The sequence below is a fragment of the Erithacus rubecula genome (assembly GCF_903797595.1).
Source record: "Erithacus rubecula genome assembly, chromosome: 16".
In the NCBI taxonomy this organism is placed as follows: domain Eukaryota; kingdom Metazoa; phylum Chordata; class Aves; order Passeriformes; family Muscicapidae; genus Erithacus; species Erithacus rubecula.
In genome coordinates this window covers 16,743,462-16,764,043 of record NC_136668.1, presented here as the reverse complement: position 1 = coordinate 16,764,043, position 20,582 = coordinate 16,743,462, and the positions used below count along the sequence as shown (strand labels likewise).

Genomic DNA, 20,582 nt, shown 5'->3' with positions numbered 1-20,582 from the left:
GATGGGATCCCTTTGGATGGGATGGGATCCCTTTGGGTGGGATGGGAATCCCTTTGGATGGATCCCTTTGGGTGGGGTGGATCCCTTTGGATGGATCCCTTTGGGTGGGGTGGATCCCTTTGGATGGATCCCTTTGGGTGGGGTGGATCCCTTTGGATGGATCCCTTTGGGTGGGATGGATCCCTTTGGATGGGATGGGATCCCTTTGGGTGGGATGGGAATCCCTTTGGATGGATCCCTTTGGGTGGGGTGGATCCCTTTGGATGGATCCCTTTGGATGGGATGGATCCCTTTGGATGGGCTGTGAGCAGAGGGTTCCTTGGGCCAACCTTGGCCTTTGATGGTTTTGCCTCAGTGTCTGGGCAGATGAAGAGATGCTGCTGGTGCTGAGCTGAGCGAGGGCTCCAGTGCCTGATGTGGTTCAGTGGGGTGAGAAGGGTTTGGCCAAGATCCTCTTTTCTTTTAACAGCTTTGCCAGGAAATTCAGGCAGTGTGGGTGTGCTGGTTGGGGTTTATCTTTAGTCTGGAGCTGTGGTCCAAAAGTCCCAGAGGTGGGAGGTGGGAAGCAGGAGGAGGAGGCAGCACCAGCACTGCCATTTCACACCACAGGTTACACATCTCAAACCAAAGCCATGCCCTTGCTGGATCAGGGATGAACAGAAGTACCAGGTGGGGTTGAGGAAGAGGCTGCAAGGAGAAATGGAATGAAAGCTGTGTCTGCTGTGGTGCTGCTGGCACTGGTGTGCTCAGTGTGCCCTCAGCAGGGAATGGTGGCTCAGGAATGCACACAGGGCGAGGCTGGCCAGGGGTGTCTGTGAATTCCCTGCTGCATTTCCTGCTGCCTTTCAGCTCTTCCTGCTGAGCTGGAGCCAGGGCATGAGATGTGAAGGGTTGGTGGTGCAGGGAAATCTCAAACAGGGACTGTTCAAAGTACAGTGGGACACACTGCAGGAGGAGTGACTCAGACTGTGTAGAGTTCAAGTTCCTAAAAATGGAAATACTCTGCTCTGCTTTAGGCCTGTTTTCTGATTTTTTTTTGAATTTTTGAACTTCTCTTTTCCCAGATGTGGAAACTAAGCTGACCTTGGCCCTTGCTGCAGGGACATTGTTGTGGCTCTCTCAGCCTGGCTTTGCTCCTCCTTCACACTTTTGCTCAGGTCACCTGGGAAAAGGGGAATTTTAGCAGGATCCTGGGAGCATCAGGTACAAGGCAAGAGCTTCTTCATCTTGCACTTCCAGGCCTGTGCAGGGAGGGAGCAGAGGTCCTTGTTCCCAGAGGATGGGGTAGGAGTGGTGGGAGCAGTACATTTTAGTGAGTATTAAAGGTTTGTTACAACCTGAAGTGGTCTGAAAACTGAACTGCTGCTGGAGTTAGTGCTGATCAGCAGACTTTGGTTATCTGCCTTTCAAAGAGCCTCTCCTTGCTTTTCCTGAGCATGGGAACATTTCCCTTCTGTGGGCTCCTGGCTGGGGAAGATGTGGCTCTGAGTGGGAAGTTATCTGAAGTGAAGCCCCACAAACTTCCTCTATTTACACATTTAATGCTGGTGTGATTTTAATGGCCTTGTAGATATTATAGGCACCTAAAATAGCTCTGTGTGGAGATTGGATTATGAGATAGCAACAAGTCTAACTTGTATCACAGTCAAACTATTTGCTCTAATAAAAAAAATGTAAAAGAGTTCAAAAAACCCTAAACTAAATCCCCATGCAGTCAAGGTGACTCCCATGAGGGTTTTTATCATTCACTGTATTACAAAAGGCTGCAGAGGACTGGTTCAAAGTGTCATTAGTATTTCTGATGACAAATTTTACATTGACCTGAGCAGGCACAGCCAGATCAGCTCTGGGTCTGCACCAGCTCAGATCTCAAGTGAATCTTTGCTGTAATGTTCCTTTTGTGTGACAGTGTTGGTACAAATGATAGTTTTTCTTCAGCTCTAAGAGTTATAGGAAATGTTGATGCAGTTTTAAAAGATGATGCTTATCTCTGTAAAAAACAGCAAAGGTCTTTGTAAATATTTAACCCTCTATTTGGAAAACAGAGATGTAAAAATCTTTGTTAAGCTTATAATATTCTGGCTATATATAGCTGTATATAATTCCTGATTTTAGTGTATTGGTGGGAATGAACCACCCAGAACCAGAGCATTCCCATTCCCTGCCTCAAAATTTGCCTTTAACAGTAAATGCCATGGACTCAGACTGTTCCACTTGGCTTTAACTGATCAGTGTCTATAATTAAATCTGATATTTATCTCTGTTGAAATACTACATATGTAGCAAATTGGGCTGCAATCTCAAGAATGAGCTTTTTAAGCCACAGACTTCTAAAACAAGCTTGTCATCAAGGCCAGAATGATGCCAGGAGTTTTCTGGCCACATTCCAGAGCACAGGTCCCTCTCCTGCCCTGTGGTTACATGAGTTCAGCAGGTTACAGGAGAGCTGGAGAAAAATCTGATTTTTCACATAGAATATAAATTGTATAATGGGTTTGGTGTCAGCACAGAGTTGGGTTGTGCCAGTGCTTGTATCTTATTTGCAAGGCAGGGAAATCCAACAAACCTGGTGCCTTAGAAAGCATCAAAGATCTCAGCTTACAGCCTGGGCTTAGTCTGGGCAGCCTCTGAGGTTTCACTGCTTTCAGAGCAATGGACAGAGTGGAGCCAAATGGGGGAGAAATGTAAGAGGCTAAAATGTTACTGAGGTGGAAAAACTCATGTTTTAAAAAGTGAGTGCTGGGTTGAAGTTTTCTTGTTGAGAATGCAATAAGTGGTTTGCACAGCTTTCAGTCATGCTCTAGCAAGTCATTTATTATTTTTAATAATCAGACAGCTGTCTAAAGACATGAAATAATGATTTTCTAAGCAGCCACATTTTCATTTTAGACTGCAAATGACGTGGTGGAACATCAGTTTCTTTCCTGGATGCACCTACTGCACTTTGTGCAGATCAGTAAAGAACATTTCTGAATCTCTTGCTGCAGAGTTTAGCACATATTGTGGCTGCCCCTGGATCCCTGGAGGTGTCCAAGGCCAGGCTGGATGGGTTTGGAGCAGCCTGAGAGAGAGGGGGAGGTGTCCCTGCCAACCCAAACCATTCTGGGGTTTGGTGTTAAAGGAGTTAATCCTTTATCATCCTTTATCATCCTTTACCTTCTTTATAATCTCATTTTGTTTACTTCTTTATGTCCCAATGCTGTGTCAAGGTCAGAGGGAATATTTTTCAGCTTCTGTGTGTGTTTTGCAAGAATTTGATGTATTTCTGTTAACACAAGCAGCAAGACCAAACTGCAAAGGAAAGTTTGTTAAGAAAGGGGATTGGCAGGTTTTTAATCTGCATTTTTGCAGTAGGAGATTATGGTCCAAGGCAAAAGGTGCATTATTGCCAGAGCTTCCCTGAAATTACTGCTTTGAGTTGAAATGCCTTTTGGGAATCAGGGAGGGAGAGAGACCTGGAAACCACATCAAAGCTTGAGGTTAGAATATGTTGGAGAATGGGTGCCAAAAAAAGGTATGTCAGCACCAAAAATAGCCCTAATCTACAGGAGAAGTCAAGGACTGAATGGGTGGGGGGATGGCAGAACATCTGGGGGATGTGGGGGAGAAAAAGTATTTTAGAAATGAATGGGAGATGTTTGGTGTGGGCTGGAACTGAGATGAGTCGAGAGGGTGAAGTGGTTTGAAATAGTTACTTGCCTGAGGACTTGGTGGAATTTTTTTCAATTTGATTTTTTTTTATTGCTGCATAAAGTTTCCCTGTTAGAAGTCAGCTGTGGGTTGGGGGCTACAGCCCTGTGGAGGGGGCTGAAATTGAGATTTGAGGAATTGTGGCCCTCACAGGGTTCTTAACAGAGATCATTCTGTGGCCAAAAAGAGCCAGAGGCTGCTTGGGGTCCTGAGATCCCTCCTTGGGGCCCTGAGATCCCTCCTTGGGGCACTCAGATCCCTCCTTGGGGCCCTGAGATCCCTCCTTGGGGCCCTGAGATCCCTCCTTGGGCACTGAGATCCCTCCTTGGGGCACTCAGACCCTCCTTGGGGCCCTGAGATCCCTCCTTGGGGCACTCAGATCCCTCCTTGGGGCCCTGAGATCCCTCCTTGGGGCACTGAGATCCCTCCTTGGGGCACTGAGATCCCTCCTTGGGGCCCTGAGATCCCTCCTTGGGGCACTCAGATCCCTCCTTGGGACACTCAGATCCCTCCTTGGGGCCCTGAGATCCCTCCTTGGGGCCCTGAGATCCCTCCTTGGGGCCCTGAGATCCCTCCTTGGGGCACTCAGATCCCTCCTTGGGGCACTGAGATCCCTCCTTGGGGCACTCAGATCCCTCCTTGGAGCACTGAGATCCCTCCTTGGGGCACTGAGATCCCTCCTTGGGGCACTGAGATCCCTCCTTGGGGCACTGAGATCCCTCCTTGGGGCACTCAGATCCCTCCTTGGGGCCCTGAGATCCCTCCTTGGGGCACTCAGATCCCTCCTTGGGGCCCTGAGATCCCTCCTTGGGGCACTCAAATCCCTCCCCTGGGCCCTCTCACCCCTCCTGCTTCCCTCTGTGATCAGGTCTGATCTTTTTGCTCATTTTTTAGCAACATGAACCGTGAGGACCGGAATGTGCTGCGAATGAAAGAAAGGGAAAGGCGAAATCAAGAAATTCAGCAGGGTGACGAAGCCTTCCCACCCAACTCTCCTCTCTTTGCTGAACCTTACAAAGTGGTGAGTCCCTGCACCTCTGAAAAATGCAGCTTTTCTTACAGAAATCGTGTGCAAATGGATGTTTTTATCTTTTTTTTTTTTTTTTTTTTGTTAGATAGAAAGCTCTCACTGCAACCAATTGTTTAAGCAGGGCTTGAAAATAAAGCTGGACAGTCACAGCTCCACTGGCAGATTTACAGTGCTTGGGAAGGGGAGGAACTTTTATAGGGAGTGAGAAAAAGGAAAATAAAACCTTCCTTTGCCTTCTATACAGTGACTCAAAACAATGAAGCTGTCCATTGTGTGATGCCAAATTGCCATTTTTGGGGTGCTTTAGCCTGTTGCTAAACTTTCTAATCTTTCATCAACATAATCCAGACTAAATTCAGGAAGAGAATGTTTAAATAGGAGGTTAATTTGAAATGGTGGGATGTTTGATACGACAGTACTATCAGCTCTAACTAGTGCTCCAGTAGTTCATATCTGATATTTTAGTGTGTTTTGAAGGGGGTCTTGCACAGCTTTCAGCCTGTGCTGGGTTTCCTTCCAGGTTGCTTTGCTGAACAGAACTGGAAAAAATAACCTAATTCTGGAATAACTAATAAAATATTATTTATTAGGTTAATTACATAGTTCAAAACTCGCTTTGAAAGTGAACCCTTCCCTTGTTGCAATTTCAGCTGGTTTGCAAGAAGTCAAACATGACTGAAAACTGACTTCCTGCAGGAGGAAGGTTGAGAAATTCCTGGTGGTGTTTTTTTATTCCTGTCCTCCCATCACTTTCTTGTGCTTGATAACCAAATTGCACATGTATGAAATGAACTGGAGCTGGTTGGGATGCATGGGGGAATGATCCAGGATCCCAGATTTGGAAAACAACATGGTTATAGAAGAAAGAACCCTTTTAACTGTGTATAACAAACATTGTGCCAATGTAAATACCAATTAAAATTTACTTATGGGGGCGAGGTTAAGTTGATTTTGTTTTACTGCTAATTAAAACCTTTTAGGATTGGTGCATTCTGCATTAGAGAAATTATGGTCTGTAAGGTGACAGGAGGCATCTGCAGCTTTGGAACTAGGATTGGTGCATTCTGCATTAGAGAAATTATGGTCTGTAAGGTGACAGGAGGCATCTGCAGCTTTGGAACTTGCATCCTGCTCAGCAGTGCATTATTTTATTGCTGCTTCAGCTGTTGCTGCTGCTGAATTTTCAGTATGTTTTAGGGAGTTAAATAGGTACTATTCCAATATTTTTAGTATGTTTTAGGGTGTCAAATTGCTGTTTTAAGAGCCAAAATTCAGAATTGGAAACGCCGGCAAAGGAAGGCGTGCTCTCTCCGAAATTGCCGTGCAGTGCTGTAGCTGTCAGATATCAGCACACCAAGTTGTGGTTGGTTCTGAATCCCAGTTTCTGTGGTTTCTCACCCCAGACCAGCAAGGAAGACAAGCTGTCCAGCCGCATCCAGAGCATGCTGGGGAACTATGATGAGATGGCGGATCTGATCGGGGAGCGGCCGCTGCAGAAGATCGTGGCCATTCCCAAGCCCTCGGTCCCGGCCGCCGACGACAAAGCGCCGCCCGGTTTCTTCGGGGAGCAGCGGCACGGGGCGGGCTCCCACCAGAGCAGCAAATGGACCCCGGTGGGGCCGGCCCCCAGCACCTCAGCCCAGTCCCAGAAGCGCTCGGCGGGGCTGGGGGGGCACGGGCAGCGCTCGGGGGGCGCGGGGACCCGGCACGAGCGCGAGTCCTACGGCGGCGGCGGGGGAAGGAAGAAGGGCCAGCACGGCTCCGAGCACTCCAAGGGCCGCTCCGGCAGCCCCGGGAAGCCCCCGGGCGTGGCCTCGCTGGGCTCCGGGCACTCCCGGGCCCACGGCGAGCACCACGGCAAGGAGCACCCGCGGCCCAAGTCCCCCCGGGAGCCCGAGCCCAGCTGGGACTCGCCCTCGCGCGTGCCCTCCTTCGCCGGCGGGCAGCACTCCAGCCAGTCCTTCCCCCCCTCGCTCATGTCCAAGTCCAGCTCCATGCTGCAGAAACCCACTGCCTACGTCAGGCCGATGGACGGGCAGGAGTCCATGGAACCAAAGCTATCCTCGGAACACTACAGCAGCCAGAGCCACGGCGGCGGCGTCAACGAGCTCAAACCCAGCAGCAAAGCGCACCTGACCAAGCTGAAAATCCCTTCCCAGCCACTGGATGTGAGTTGCTGGCTCTGTCCTGCCTTCTTTAATGTAAATCTGCTTGGGTTGGGATTTTCCAGCGTCTCCAGAATCCCAGTTTGCCTAACCCAAGTGGAGTTTTTAGTAAACACTGTGTTTTTGTTACTCAAAGCTCTTTCACCTAAGCTGTGTTTTCAATGGGGAGCACGCAGAAGTAATTATTTTTGTCTTCTGCTTCTTTAGTGTGGATACTGGGATTTTTATTAAATAAAGCCTGAGACATTCAGAAAGGTTTACTTAACCCCAAGAGGCCAATTTTCACAGAGTATTTCTGTAGTCAGGAGTTAGGGAAATTGTAGGATATCCACAAATATTTTGACAAGCTGGGTAAATACATTGTTGTTCCTTGGAGCTGAATTGACTTAGAGTTGTTGATACAATCTTCCTGTATCAGATTTTCTTTTGAAGTGAGTAGCAATTACTAGATGTGATTATTATACCTTCACACCAAATTGAACAGGGTGCAGAACTTTTATCAGTTGTGCTGGATATAAAACACTATTGGGTTAACAACTTTGAGGAGTTTGGTAATTCCCAAATCATTAAGACACAGACTCTGACTCCAGCTCACTTAGAAGGAAAGTGCCTTTCCTAGTAATAAAGTCTCTTTTCATCTCCTGTCTAACTGCTTGAATCATGGTAGCCAGAGAAAAGCCCTTGTTCCTGGGATTGCAACAGATAGCAAAGTAAGATCCAGCACACAGGTAAGGAAAGCAGAAATTATTCTATTTGTGAACACCTGCCACATCATTGCTGATGCAGTGAATCCTTTAGTAGCTTTGCTTCTTTCTGCTTGTGGCAGCCAGGGATGCAGAAGATTCACAGTTTGGTAATTATTGCTGGTTTTGGGATCCCTCTGTGATGAGTGTTTTACTTGGGAATGCAGTTTGTCATTCCCGTGCATTCGTGGTGCTGCACTTGAATTCAGATACAAGCCTGGGGCTGCTTCCAGGAAATTATTGAAAGCTGTGATTCTCTTTCCCCTCTCTACAAGTTTTTAATATCACTGACTGCTTATGATCACTTTAACTGTCAAGTGAGAGATTATCATCACAGTTTTCTGGATGTCATGTATTTGCTTTTCATAACTGTGACTCATGCCATAAAAACATGGATCTATCTGATATTAAAATTGATGAAAAGAGTTAGCAAGGGCTGTTTGTGTCTATGTGGAGTCCATATGAGTCACAATAAGGATTGAAGTTTGTTTTTAACTGTAGCCCTTGGAAAATTTAGGAGATGTTAATTTTGAGTTTTGATTTGTAGGCATCAGCCTCTGGTGAGGTGAGCTGCGTGGATGAAATCCTCAAAGTAAGTTCTTAGTGTTCTTGTTCCCAACTTTGTTGAAAATACAGCAGTTCCCAAGGAGGGGGAAGGACTCTGCAGTTCTCAGTGTCCAAGTGCAGGTGGTTACAGGAGGGCTCCCCCAGCACAGGGGGACTGGGCCAAACTGGGAGCAGAGCTGGGCACTGGGTGTAGTGGTGTGCAGTCATCTGGAGATCCTCACTGCATTCCTCCTCCCTGATAACCAGAACTGCACTGCTGCCACCAAAATACTGATTTTCATCCTGGTATTTTTACAATATATTTAGATTATAGTAAGGGCATTGCTGCCCCATGGCAGCACTTCCCCTCTCTCCTACCTGGGATATTTTCCCAAGCCCTTTTACCCCTCCTGTGATCCCCTGTCCTGTGTCTGCTCTCACCAAAGGATCATCAGGTCCCTCTGGAGCATTTCCATGGTTTGTTATTTCCTGTGGCCTCCAGTACTGCACAGGGCCTTGGAGATGCTCTGGGAGAATAGGAGACACTTCCCAGCTGCAGGCATTTGATCTCCCCCTGTTCCTGAAACTCTCCAGGCTTCCCTTTCCTGGGATTCTTCTTCCCACACACCCTGAAAGGACCAGACTGACTTGCACTGCAGTTTATCTTCAGGCCAACCAAGCTGATTGATTTATGCCTTGCTGCTTGTTATTATGTCATAACTCTCTTCTCATGAGTAGCAATTTAACATTCAGGTTTACATGCAAAATCTTTGTTGCACATTTGGGAAATCAAGATTTGAATATAAAGCTTAGTGAAGGGTGAGCAGTGAACTGAAAGTGGAGAGAATCCAGATTGTTGAAGTTGAAATCTGATTTATTTTGTTCATAACTTTCCTGTTGGTTGTGTTTTAGGAGATGACCCACTCCTGGCCTCCTCCACTGACTGCCATCCACACCCCCTGCAAAACTGAACCCTCCAAATTCCCCTTTCCAACAAAGGTCAGTGCTGAATCAAACAGTGGATGCTGTTGAAACAGTAACTCCTGCTAAAGATCAGGATTTTGGAGTTCCTGCACTCAGTTCTGTATGATCTGGGTTTGTTCCAGTGCTTTGTTCCTCTTTATTTTCCTTCACATCATCTGTCAGCAGTGACCTTAAGAAAAATGACCTTGGTTTTCCTCTGCTTTGCACAGGCAGTCTGCAAAGTTATCTATAATACTTCTTACCTTTTAAATTTCTGTTGGATAAATTCAAACTTTCAAACTCTTGAAGCTTGAAAATGCCTTTGAGCCCTTTCCCTAACAGGGAAATGCTTTGCACCATTTTGTGTAGAACCAAGTGAGTTTCCTTCCATGTAGCAAAACAGGGGCTGAATGGTAAATGCTGAGAAATTTAAATGGGATTTTCTGCATAAACTGAATTTTCCTCTTATCTTGAAGTCCATTAATAATTATATATAAGTTTTTTTTTGCATTTTCAATTACAAAAATTTAAGACAGTTTAAGAATCACGTTTTGCTGAAGAAATCACTCGTTCCAAAAGATCCTCTCCCCAACCTCCTGTGTTCTTAAGTACTGCTGAAGGGTTTAAGCCATTAATTCCAGAGAAATGCAGCTCTGTGCATTGGCAGCACAGGGCACGTGTCCAGGGGAGCTGCTGGAGCTGACACCTCTGAGCAAGGAATTCTCTGCCTCCCCTGAGGCTGAGCCTGGCAGCTCCAGGGCTGCAGGGCACACTGGCACTGGGAATTGTTTGCCTTGAAGAGCAGCTCTGCAGGATTCTGGCAGCCCAGGGGAGCAGCTGTGGGTAAAACCCAGCATGGGCAGTGACTCACCCAGCAATTCTTGGTCTCCTTCCTGGACCTGCTGATTACCAGTCAAAGATTCAACTCAACAATGGGATTTTTCTCCAGACTCAACATCTCTCTGGGATGAATTGGGGTGCTCCACCCCGAATTTGGCAGAGCTTCAGAGTGAAGAAATTGCACTGTTGGTCTTTTCAAAGTTACCTGTGTTATAATCCAGACCGTGCTCTGTCTGACCAGCTGCTAGACAACACTTAATTGCTCTTAATTTCCTGTTTGATCCAAATTGCTCCCCAAAACAGAACATCTGAGGGAATCATTGTAAGAAGATTTTCTCACTGAGATTTCTGCTGTCATCTCTCTAATCCCATCCTTTTATGTGAATAGTTTGACATGACCTTCCTTCAGCCCAAGGTTCCAGTCCCTGGTGGGACATCCCAGGCTGGTCCAGGTTCAGGATCTCAGGTTCTCATCCTGGCTGGATATCCCAAACCAGGAGCACTCCTGCTCTGTGTGACCTGTCCCTTCCTCACTGCATTTTGTTTCTCTTCAGTATGAAAAAAAAGCAGAATTTACCATTCAGTTCTCAGCTTTACTTTGGAAGGCATACCTAGAAATAAATCCTGTTTTCTGTTTTCTTAGCATTAGATCAATATTAATATTGCAAATATTACTTTTAGTCAGGGTTTATTTGTGTGTTACATAAACCTGTCAGCCTGGAAATAATTCTTACCTTTTCTTATAAGGAAAGAAATTCCACACCTTTCCTCTTGAACAAAGGTTCTTATTCCACTGCTTTGAGTACTCACTCCTGAGCCTTTAGGGAGATATTTTCCCTTTGCATTTTGAGCACACTTGGCTGTGGGGCTGCTTGGTTTTAGTTTCTCTGGCATTTGACTGAGTTTGGGAAGAGGAAGGTGTGCAGAAATCCATGGCACAGAGGCCACAGCTCTGGTAATGTTTGAACAAAAACCATGGCTTGTGGGGCTTTTTGAGCCTCTCAACCTGGATTGTGTCTCTTCACCCAGTTTGCAAAAAAATTCCATTTATGGCTGCTCTGAGTCTCTTGACTTTTTGCCAGCTTTTTTTATTTTGTGGCTGCACATCTTAGCCACGGAACTCTGTCAAATTCTCTCTCTGCATCCAAAGCCTATAATTTCCTCTGCCTTCTCCCCTCTGTCATTCTTGGCAGCAGCAGCTCTGCAGAATTCCAGGGAGTTAGTGAGCCATAGGCTTGTGCAGTCTGGGCCCAGAGCAGAATCCAGCAAACAAAACACAACAGTGGTTTACTTTAATCAAGCAGTTCTGCTGGAGGAAAGCTCCTTCTCTTTAATACTGTGCTCCATTTAGTATTATTTATTATTATTTATTGCCAGTCATCTGCTGAAGAGTTTCCCAGCATTGCCCTTGTGGGCAGAGCTCAGTGTGTTCTTCCTGCTCACATAAAGTGAAGCTGCCCTTGGTGGACCACTTGATTTTATTTGTCAGGCTCCTGGGATGGGATCACTTTCCCTGTGTGTAGGGAGTGAGTAACTCCAAGGAACCCAATCTCCTGACTGGGGCCTCTCTGATTACTATAAATATATCTAATAGTTCCCAGGAAGTCTTTGGATCAGAAGAGAAAACTCCATGAGAATAGGTCAGGGAAAGTTTTATGGATGCAATGGAAAAATGCAGAATACCCCAGGCATCCCTGCCCTGCACACACCTGAAGTGCAGATGAGATCTCACCTGGGGTTTCAGGTGTTAGCTGGGAATGGGCCCTGTCCCCCCAGCCAGGGCTGTGGGGTGGGAATCCAGCCCAGCTGGAGAATTCCTCTCTCCAGGTTTTTTGTCAAAGTTTTTGTTTCCTGCTCCAGTGTCTTCCCTGTGTAACCTCAGTCCATTATATTTTGCTTTAAAGGGTTTCCTTCCTTTCAGTTGTTTGCAATTTCTTTCTGAAGCAGACCTTTAGAAGCTGCTGCTCTAAATAACCTGGGAGTTGAAAGTAGAGCTTATTTTTTTTTTTTTAGTCTCTGAGTTTCTTAAAGAAATATGTATCCAGTAGATGGCAAGGGAGTTGGAAAAAGTTGCACATTGAACCATAACACCTCATTAAAGTGCACTTAGCTGAGAGCCAGTGCTCTGCTGTGCAATAGGAAGTTGACTCAAGTGGGGAATTAGGCAGGGGTGTTGTGCAGAATTCCCAATCCCTGTGCTGGAAGGGGTGCCAGTTCCCATCCTGTGCTCCCCCAGTGCTGTGGCTTTGGGAATGTGGAGTTTGTGATCTTTGTTTCCTTTTTCACTCAGTTTGTTGGCTTGGCTGGGCTGCCAGTGGCAAAAAGTAACCAGGGATTCACAGCTGCCTCCTCCCACCTGTGCAAATGATAAAAAATGGATTTAATTTGGAGAAAGTGTGGCTGTTCACAAGACTTCTCTCCACCTTTGCTTTGCTCTTGAATTCTTTCTGATTTTTTAATTATTGTTTTTATTGTCCCTTCCTTTCAGCTAGTAAAGATCAGAGGTATTTGAAACACCTCCCAAGAAAAGCTCCTTATGAAATCCTCCATCCACCAAATTCCTATTCAATGCATTGTTCCATTTTTTAAATATGAAGCTGAGGGAAATTGAAAATATCTCAAGGGTGCTTTGCTGTGTAAAGCTTTTGTGTGTTTAAAAACTTCATTCTGTGAATTGCCTCTGTAACCTCTGCCTGGCACTGGCTTGTTGTGAGGGAAAACCAGGTCACAGGTGTACAGGAAAAATGGAATTCATTGTTGAATTGTAGTTCTGCTTTGCCATTGCCAGAGCATGTAAGTACAATGTGTATATAGAACTAGAAATTGAAAATACTGGACTTGATTTATTTTTCTGGGGCCATCAGTTGTCCTCATTTTGAAATGAGGTCAGGAAGGTCCTATTTTAAAAAGGCACTCGAGCCTGGTTTGCAGTGGCTCAGGAGCCTCTGTGTATCTGTTAAAACAATGGTTTAGAATTTCAAAAAGGTTCATCATCTGCTGTGTCTTGGGAGTCAGAATTGGAGTTTCTGCCATGGGAATACTGAGGATGATACAGGTGCTAAAATTTGTGAGGTTTCCTCTCTCCTGGCTGTTTTTTTAGGATATTGGGCAGGAATTGTGAGGGTGCCCAGAGCAGCTGAGGCTGCCCCTGGATCCCAGGCTGGACACTGGGGCTGGAGCAGAGGGACAGTGGCAGGTGTCCCTGCCATGGCTTTCAGCTCCCTTCCACCCCACCCTGGGACTCTCTAACACCATTTTTTGCCTTTTCTGCCAGATGTGGCAGTTCCAGGCTGCACTGCTGAGCCCACCCAGGCTGAGTTTAGCAGGGACCCACGTGGAGCTTTGGGGCAGAGCTGATCACAAATGAAACTTCTCCTTGTCCCTAAGGCTCCTTTGTGCCTGAAGAACATTTTTTTTCTGGAGAGATTTTCCTTGTTCCCATTTCTGTGTCTGCCTGGAGAAGGAAAATGAGGAGAAAAGAGTTGGAAGGAAAACACTTCAAACAGCAGCAAAATTTGTGTGTGTATAAGGAGCATAAACAAACATCCTGAGCAGTTCCTCTCCATCCTAAACACAGAGGAGGAGGGGATTTAGGGAAGTCACACAGAGGTTTGGGAGTTTCAGCCCTGATGTGCCCTTGGGAAGGAAGTGGGTGAGGAAGAAGAGTGGGAAGGTCTCACCTGGGCTGCCCCTGGGCCCAGAGAAAGAATCCCTTCTTCTTGCTTTTGTTATTTTTTCCCCCTTTCCAGAGATCAAGTATGATCTATTAGATATAAAGAATATCTTCCTTACAGCCTGGTTGTTGGTACCTTCAATTCCCACTGCAAAAAACCCACTTGTGGTCTTTTATTCCCCCAGGAGTCTCAGCAGTCCAGTTTTGGCACTGGAGAACAGAGTGAGTACATGAAACTTCCTGGAATGTGTTGAATGTTTTTGTTGTCATTCAGTGTTCTCAGCAGCTCCTAAGATGTCAGGGCTTTTAGGAAATGAGGTTTTCCAGACTGGTCACAGGATGGAGTCTTAACTTCAAATTTTCTCTTCTTTCTCAGATTTTTAAGCTGTTAAAACAGTTGCTTGATTTTCATTTCTTGTTCAGATCTTGGAAGTTATCACTGAGTGGAGTGGAAGTGTGAGGTGTTTGAGGGAAAATACATGTTTTAATTGATCCAATTCTTTCCAAAAATGCCTCTATGCTTGATTGATTTGACAATAACTAAGTACTGAACCAAAACACCTTTAAAAACCCAACTCCCTGCTTGGGGACATCTTAGAAACCAAAAGAATCCTTTTGCATTTATTTCAGCAGAAAAAGCACATGGCTTTTTTTTTCAGTTCAACATTTTAAAGTCAAGAGAGAGAACTGGTCAAGAACTTATATGACATGCTATTATCCATAAGTTTCTTGCACTTTTTTGGGAAAAAAAAAAAAAAGTAGCTTTTATTTCTTTTAACTGTCATTTTCAATGTTATTGAAATGAACACTAAACTCAGGTAAATACCAGGTAACATTGAATTAAATTTGTGCTGTTACCTTCCAAAAGTCCTTTCCACTCCCTCTTGAAGTGATTAAACAGCTTAAATAGTAAAAGAAGAATGGTTTATTCTTAGATATTCACAAGCAGCTTAATCTGAACATCTGATACAGTGGGGAATTAAGGAAACAAATTCAAGCTTAATTCCATAATGCTAAACCGTGGGCTCACGTTACAGGAGCAGCTGATCTTTAGGTGTGGAAAAGAAGAGCCAAGGTTAATTAAACACAGGGCCAGATTCCTGTGCCTGTTTGGGTTTTCTGCAGAGCTTTTATCAGCCTCAGCTCTTGTTCTTGTTGAGCTGCACTCAGTTATTTAGCAGAATTAAAGAAAAGGGAAGGGAAGAACCCCCCAAATAAGGAGAGATTTTTTCAGGGTGTGCTCCTGCTGTCACAATTAGTGTGTGAGCTGGATTTTGGGGTGTGGGGGTTCTCATCCATCAGAAGCTCTGTGGGGGTGCTAGAGCAGTCAGAGCTCAGCAGATGGATCTGTATCCCATATCCTGCATGGAAAAGGCAAGAGTTTCATCTGGGTAGGAGCAGAAGAGTTTTCCACACCATTAATAACAAATTAAGTGTGTGTTGGTTTACACAGCAATGATTTCAATGATTTTCTCTATTTTCTTGGTGAAATTATTTGGTGTTTGCCTCTGTATTCCTCCCTCCCTCAGCCCTGGGGAGGTTGTACCTGGTGTCACTTGGGTGCTGCTCCCTCCTGTCCCTCACATGGCCTTGCTTTATCCATCACTTCATCCTTGTGGCAGTTTTGGGGTGATTTCTGCTGTGCCTGAATTTTCAGCTTTTCTTCTTTTCTTCTCCTAGAACGATACAATCCCTCATCCAAAACATCCAATGGTCATCAATCCAAATCGTAAGTGCCTGCTGAGAAAACATTTCACAAACAATAATTGCATCTTAAAAGATTTAGGAAATAGTGTTTAGTAGAATGTGAGTGACACTCCAGCATCCTTCTCCTTGGCTGGCAGGAAAAGGGGATCATACCCCAAATAAATCAAATATTGCTCACTGGAATGAGTAAAAAGCACCCCAAGCTGCTTTTCTGCTGCTGTGGTTTCCTGGCAGCTGCCAGGAGAGGAGCAGGAGTTTGGACCTTGGAATTTTTTGGGAATCAGAAAGGACATCAGTGTGGGATGGGACCTGCCTGGCAGAGCTGGCAGCTGGAGGTTGCACAAATTCAGGATGAGAAAAGGTTTTGGATTGGAGGAGACAGAAAACTGAGCCTGGGATCTTGTGGGGTTTGTTCTGCTCAGCCTTTAAGTCCCTCACAAATATTTTGCACGCAGACCCAGCAACACAGGAAAGCTCAGAGACAACTGGAATGTTCCACATGGCTGTAGTCCAACTTTCTCAGACTTAAAAATCAATGATATGCAGTTAAAAATGGTTTCCAAATAAATCTGGCCATAAAAATAAATATTTACCAGCTGATTGTGTGTTAATGAAAGCTGTGGACTCTGCAAGCTGGCTCTGGGTTAGAAACATTCCTCAGTAACTTTTGTTGGGATGCACTCACAGGATGCAGCCTGATGCTTCTGCCACAGAATTGGCAAGATGAAAAAGCACCTGACCCATGGGAAAGAAATAAAACAAAAGAAATCCCCTTCCATGCATACAAACCTACAATCAGTGTCCCAAATCAGGCACTTCAGGAAGGTGCTGAGAGGGAACTGTGCTACTGCCAGAGCTGGGAGTGGGAACAAGAGCAGCACTGGACACCTGCTGAGCTGGGGTGCAGAGAGAGGAAGTTCAAATGATGTTTACTGTGACAATACAACTTTAAAGATTTTTTTTTTTAAGTGATTATGATCTGGTAAAGAAAAAAGGAGATAATGCACCATTTGTAAAATGATAGCAATGACCAGGAGTGAGCTCCTAGAAGCTGATGTTCCTGTTCAGATCATCACTGAAACTCAGGAGAGTCAGACTTTTAATTCTTTCTCATTTTCTCTCCACAGATGTGAATCGAACCAGACAGAGTAAGATGTTTTATTTTTCTAATCAAATGTTTCCAATAATCACAAAGGCCCTGCTGTGTGTTTTCATTGTATTCTCAGTGTGTGAAACTCTGTGTGTGTGACTACCAGAAGTAATTATAGCTTTGAATAATAGTAATTAATGATGGCTTAGGACAGTTGCACTGTGCCACGAGACAGGAAGCAGCCACTGGGGTTGCCTTTCTTTCCTCCATTTCAAACACAGTTCTTACAATTGTGTGTAAGAAGTGGAACATACATAAGTTACCTCATCCCACACCAGTAAATTGTGTCAGATTTCCTTTCCAAATTCAACAGAATGGACTCAGGAGCCAAAGTACCTGAATCCTCATTCTTCTCTGAAGAATGACTCAACTCACCATTCTTAACCATGAAATGTGTGAGTGGTGTCTGGTGTCTCACCCACACAGCCTCTGCAGCATAAACAGTGCCGTGCTGAAATCTAGCAGAATGCTTTGGCAGTAATTAAAGTGCTTGGAAAAAACTTGTCTCACTTTCTCCCTTTTCCCTTAGTATGTTGAAAGATGACTTAAAACTTAGCAGTAGTGAAGACAGCGATGGAGAGCAGGTATGTTCCTTAAATGGCTTCCCAAAAATCCACTGCACTCATCCATGGGGCAGCCCTGGGCAGGGATCAGTGACCCAGCAGCAGATCTGGGAAATTACAATCTCATGGGATGTCTTTAGACAAACCTCAGGTATTCCTAAATGTCATCTTAGGGAAAATTTTGTGCAAGCAGGTTGAAATGTTGTGTTTTGTGGAAGCAGTTTGCTTTTATCTAGAAAATCTTATTAACTGATTTCACATGGGTCTTCTCTGAACATCAAATAACAGTGGTGCACTTTAAAACTTATGTAATGACTCCTAATTAAAGATTAACCCCTTTGTGTTCTGCCATCCCAGCTGCAGAGCTCTTGGTGTGACCATCTGTGTGCATTGGTGCCCTGGGATGTCTGGGGTGACAGGGGGCTCTGTCTGTCCCTGGGGTACAGATGCACCTTTATAATTATCAAAAAGTCTCTTTTTTAGTCCTCTCAGGATTAACTTTGTGCAGCTTCTGCCAGACTAGCACTTAACATGCTAAATAAAAATAAAATGTGTGTTTGTGCTGCCCAGTAACCCCCACTGCTCTGGGGTTTCTTTTATTCCTGTTCCAGTTCTGGTACTTGATGATTTTCTTCTTTCTTCTGTCTTGGAGTTGGTGAACTCCCCTTACCATGGACATCTCTGGAACATCATTGTGAAATGCTGAATCATCTGATTCAAAAAGGTGGAAATAGGATATTAATTAGTGGTAGAAATGGGAACTCTCACAACTGCAATCAGAATATAGAGATTTATGCTGAAAACTTGGAGAAAACAACTCTGCTTCTCTTTCTGTATAAGGAAAATGCAGATAAACTAATGCCAATGATGAATTTTTAAAAAAATAAAGGCCCTAAACTGATGTTTTGCAACTTAATTGTATCTACAAGCCTAAAATAGTTTCTAGAAGCTTCATGCTTTTTTTTTTTTTTTTTTTAATTGCAGGACTGTGATAAGACAGTGCCAAGGAGCACACCTGGAAGGTAAGAATTCCTGGGGGATTGCAGCATAGGCAGCACATGGGGATGTTCAGCCCAGTCAGCACACCTGCCTTGCTCTGCTTTCCAAAATGTCTCTTTGTCCTTTGCCTTGTATAAAAAGAGGTGATTCAAACCTAGTCAGTGATTAAATAATAATACATATAATATTAAATATTTCCTGCAAATGAGCCTGACCACTTTGGGAAGAGGCACCACCCAAAGGCTGCTTGTTTCCAGTCTGTTCGCTTCTGTGAATTTCCTCCTGAACGTTGATTAAAATGCTGTATTTTGTTACTCCTGACAAAAGGATTTGTAGGCTGTGCTCATTCCTGGCCTAATGCTTGTTTTCTCCCCGTGTGTTGCAGTAATTCTGAGCCTTCCCAGCACAACAGTGAAGGAGCAGATAACTCCAGGGATGACTCGAGCAGCCACAGCGGCTCCGAGAGCAGCTCGGGCTCCGACTCGGAGAGCGAGAGCAGCTCCAGCGACAGCGAGGCCAACGAGCCCTCCCAGAGTGCATCCCCCGAGGTGGGGCCAGCCCCCTGCAGCCCTGCCCTCCCTGCACACAGCTCCAAAAATCCTCACACTGCTCAGGAGCAGCAGGCCAGCCTGGGCTGGCTGCCAGCTGCACTTCCTCTGCTGGATGTGACACCTCTCTAGCTGAGCCCGCATTTGATGTTGGATTTGGGGTGGTTTTTACCACCAGTTGTGTGTTGGAGAGCAGAGTTAGATATGGTATCAGAACCCTAAAAAGCCTGTTGGTAGCAGACAAAGGGAATATTTGAGTTATTTGGGCCTGTGTTTCATTTATTTATCTCAGGTTTTGGGTGTATCTTGTGCTTCGGTACGTGGAAAAGATGAAAGAAATGGGAAATATATTATCTAACTCTGTTTTTTTTTACTTTGTTTTTAGCCAGAGCCACCACCCACAAACAAGTGGCAGCTGGATAACTGGTTAAATAAAGTGAATTCCCATAAAGTGTCACCAGCTTCTTCCGTGGACAGCAATATCCCTTCTTCCCAAGGCTACAAGAAAGAGGGACGGGATCAGGGCACAGGGAGTGGGTACACTGACCAAGGTGGATCCAAGGACTCCATTTCTTCTACACCAGGGAGAGATTCCAAACCCACCCAGAAGGGCTCAGAGAGCAGTCGTGGGAGGCAGAAATCACCTGCCCAGAGCGACAGCTCGACTCAGAGGAGGACTGTAGGCAAAAAACAGCCCAAGAAAGCAGAAAAGACATCTGTGGAAGAGCCCAGAGGAGGTCTTAAAATAGAAAGTGAAACCCCAGTAGACATGGCAACAAATATCCCTTCAAACAGGCACAAGGCAGCCACCAAAGGCTCCAGGAAACCCAATATAAAGAAGGAGCCCAAGTCTTCCCCTCGACCTACAACAGAGAAAAAGAAATACAAGGCTTCAAGCAAATCTGCCCAGAAATCCAGGGAATTCATCGAAACAGATACCTCATCCTCTGATTCAGATGAAAATGAGAGTCTGCCTCCTTCCTCCCAAACACCCAAATACTCTGAGAGCAATAGGACTCCTGTTAAATCTTCCATGGAGGAGGATGACAGCTTTTTTCGGCAAAGAATGTTCTCTCCTATGGAAGAGAAAGAGCTTCTGTCCCCACTGAGTGATCCTGATGAAAGGTACCCACTCATTGTGAAGATTGACCTGAGCCTCTTATCCAGGATACCAGGGAAGCCTTACAAGGAGGCAGATGCTGCCAAGGCAGAGAAGAAGAGTGCTCCAGAGAAACACGGGCGGGAATCGCAGAAACAGCCCTCGGACAAGAGCTCCACCAAAGGCAAGAGGAAACACAAACAGGTGAGCACTCAGGGCACATCCCTGTTCTCTCAGCCCCCAGAATCCAGGTCATGCCTTGTGTGGGTCATCCCTGTGCTGTTACAGGAGACTGATGGGCTTTTCTCACAGAAACAGCTGGAGCAGTGTCAGCCCTGGGGCCAGAGCTCAGGGAGGTCACAGGTCTGTGAGCTCTGCATCCTCTCCTGCCTCCCTGGAACATCCCTGGTGCTCTGCAGCCTGGCTCAGGCAGCTGATCCAGTGGGAAATCCACTTGGGAAAAAAACCCAAAAGTCAATTTTCAGCTGGATCAGCTCCCTGAGCCATGGAATTGCCCATTTCCAGGATGCTGGGGCAGGGGCCTGGCAGCAGCAGCAAACATCTCAGGTGCTGCTTCACTGGGGGCAGGGGGATCTCTCCATGGTAATACTGAATCTTTTCCAAAAGCATTTCATCTCTCCAGCTAGAAGGAAAAGGAATGGCTGGGGGGCAGTAAAGTAGGCAGGGGTCAGTGGGGGAACTGACTAGCAGGGTTACTCTTGGAGGGGGAATGTGAGAAGTCAATGCTGGTGTAATTTGAAACTGCTTTTTGAAAGCTCAGCACTGGGACACTCTGTACAAAGGGCAAACCTGGGGCTGTCAGATGGGATCCCTGGGAGTCTGGTTTCCAGGAGTGCAGGGCTATG

At 45.5% G+C, this 20,582-nt stretch overlaps 1 protein-coding gene across 1 annotated transcript in view; it reads left to right on the top strand.

The window, feature by feature from the left end:
• AFF4 (ALF transcription elongation factor 4) overlaps window positions 1-20,582 on the top strand; it is a 43,125-nt gene that overhangs the window by 13,485 nt on the left and 9,058 nt on the right. Inside the window, exons 2-12 of the mRNA XM_079319990.1 lie at window positions 4,585-4,711; window positions 6,124-6,888; window positions 8,176-8,220; window positions 9,087-9,173; window positions 13,836-13,872; window positions 15,331-15,379; window positions 16,485-16,505; window positions 17,037-17,091; window positions 18,055-18,092; window positions 18,455-18,617; window positions 19,003-19,920. Coding sequence (XP_079176116.1) covers window positions 4,589-4,711; window positions 6,124-6,888; window positions 8,176-8,220; window positions 9,087-9,173; window positions 13,836-13,872; window positions 15,331-15,379; window positions 16,485-16,505; window positions 17,037-17,091; window positions 18,055-18,092; window positions 18,455-18,617; window positions 19,003-19,920 — 2,301 coding nt within the window. The 5' untranslated portion in view covers window positions 4,585-4,588. The remainder of the gene's footprint in view (window positions 1-4,584; window positions 4,712-6,123; window positions 6,889-8,175; window positions 8,221-9,086; window positions 9,174-13,835; window positions 13,873-15,330; window positions 15,380-16,484; window positions 16,506-17,036; window positions 17,092-18,054; window positions 18,093-18,454; window positions 18,618-19,002; window positions 19,921-20,582) is intronic.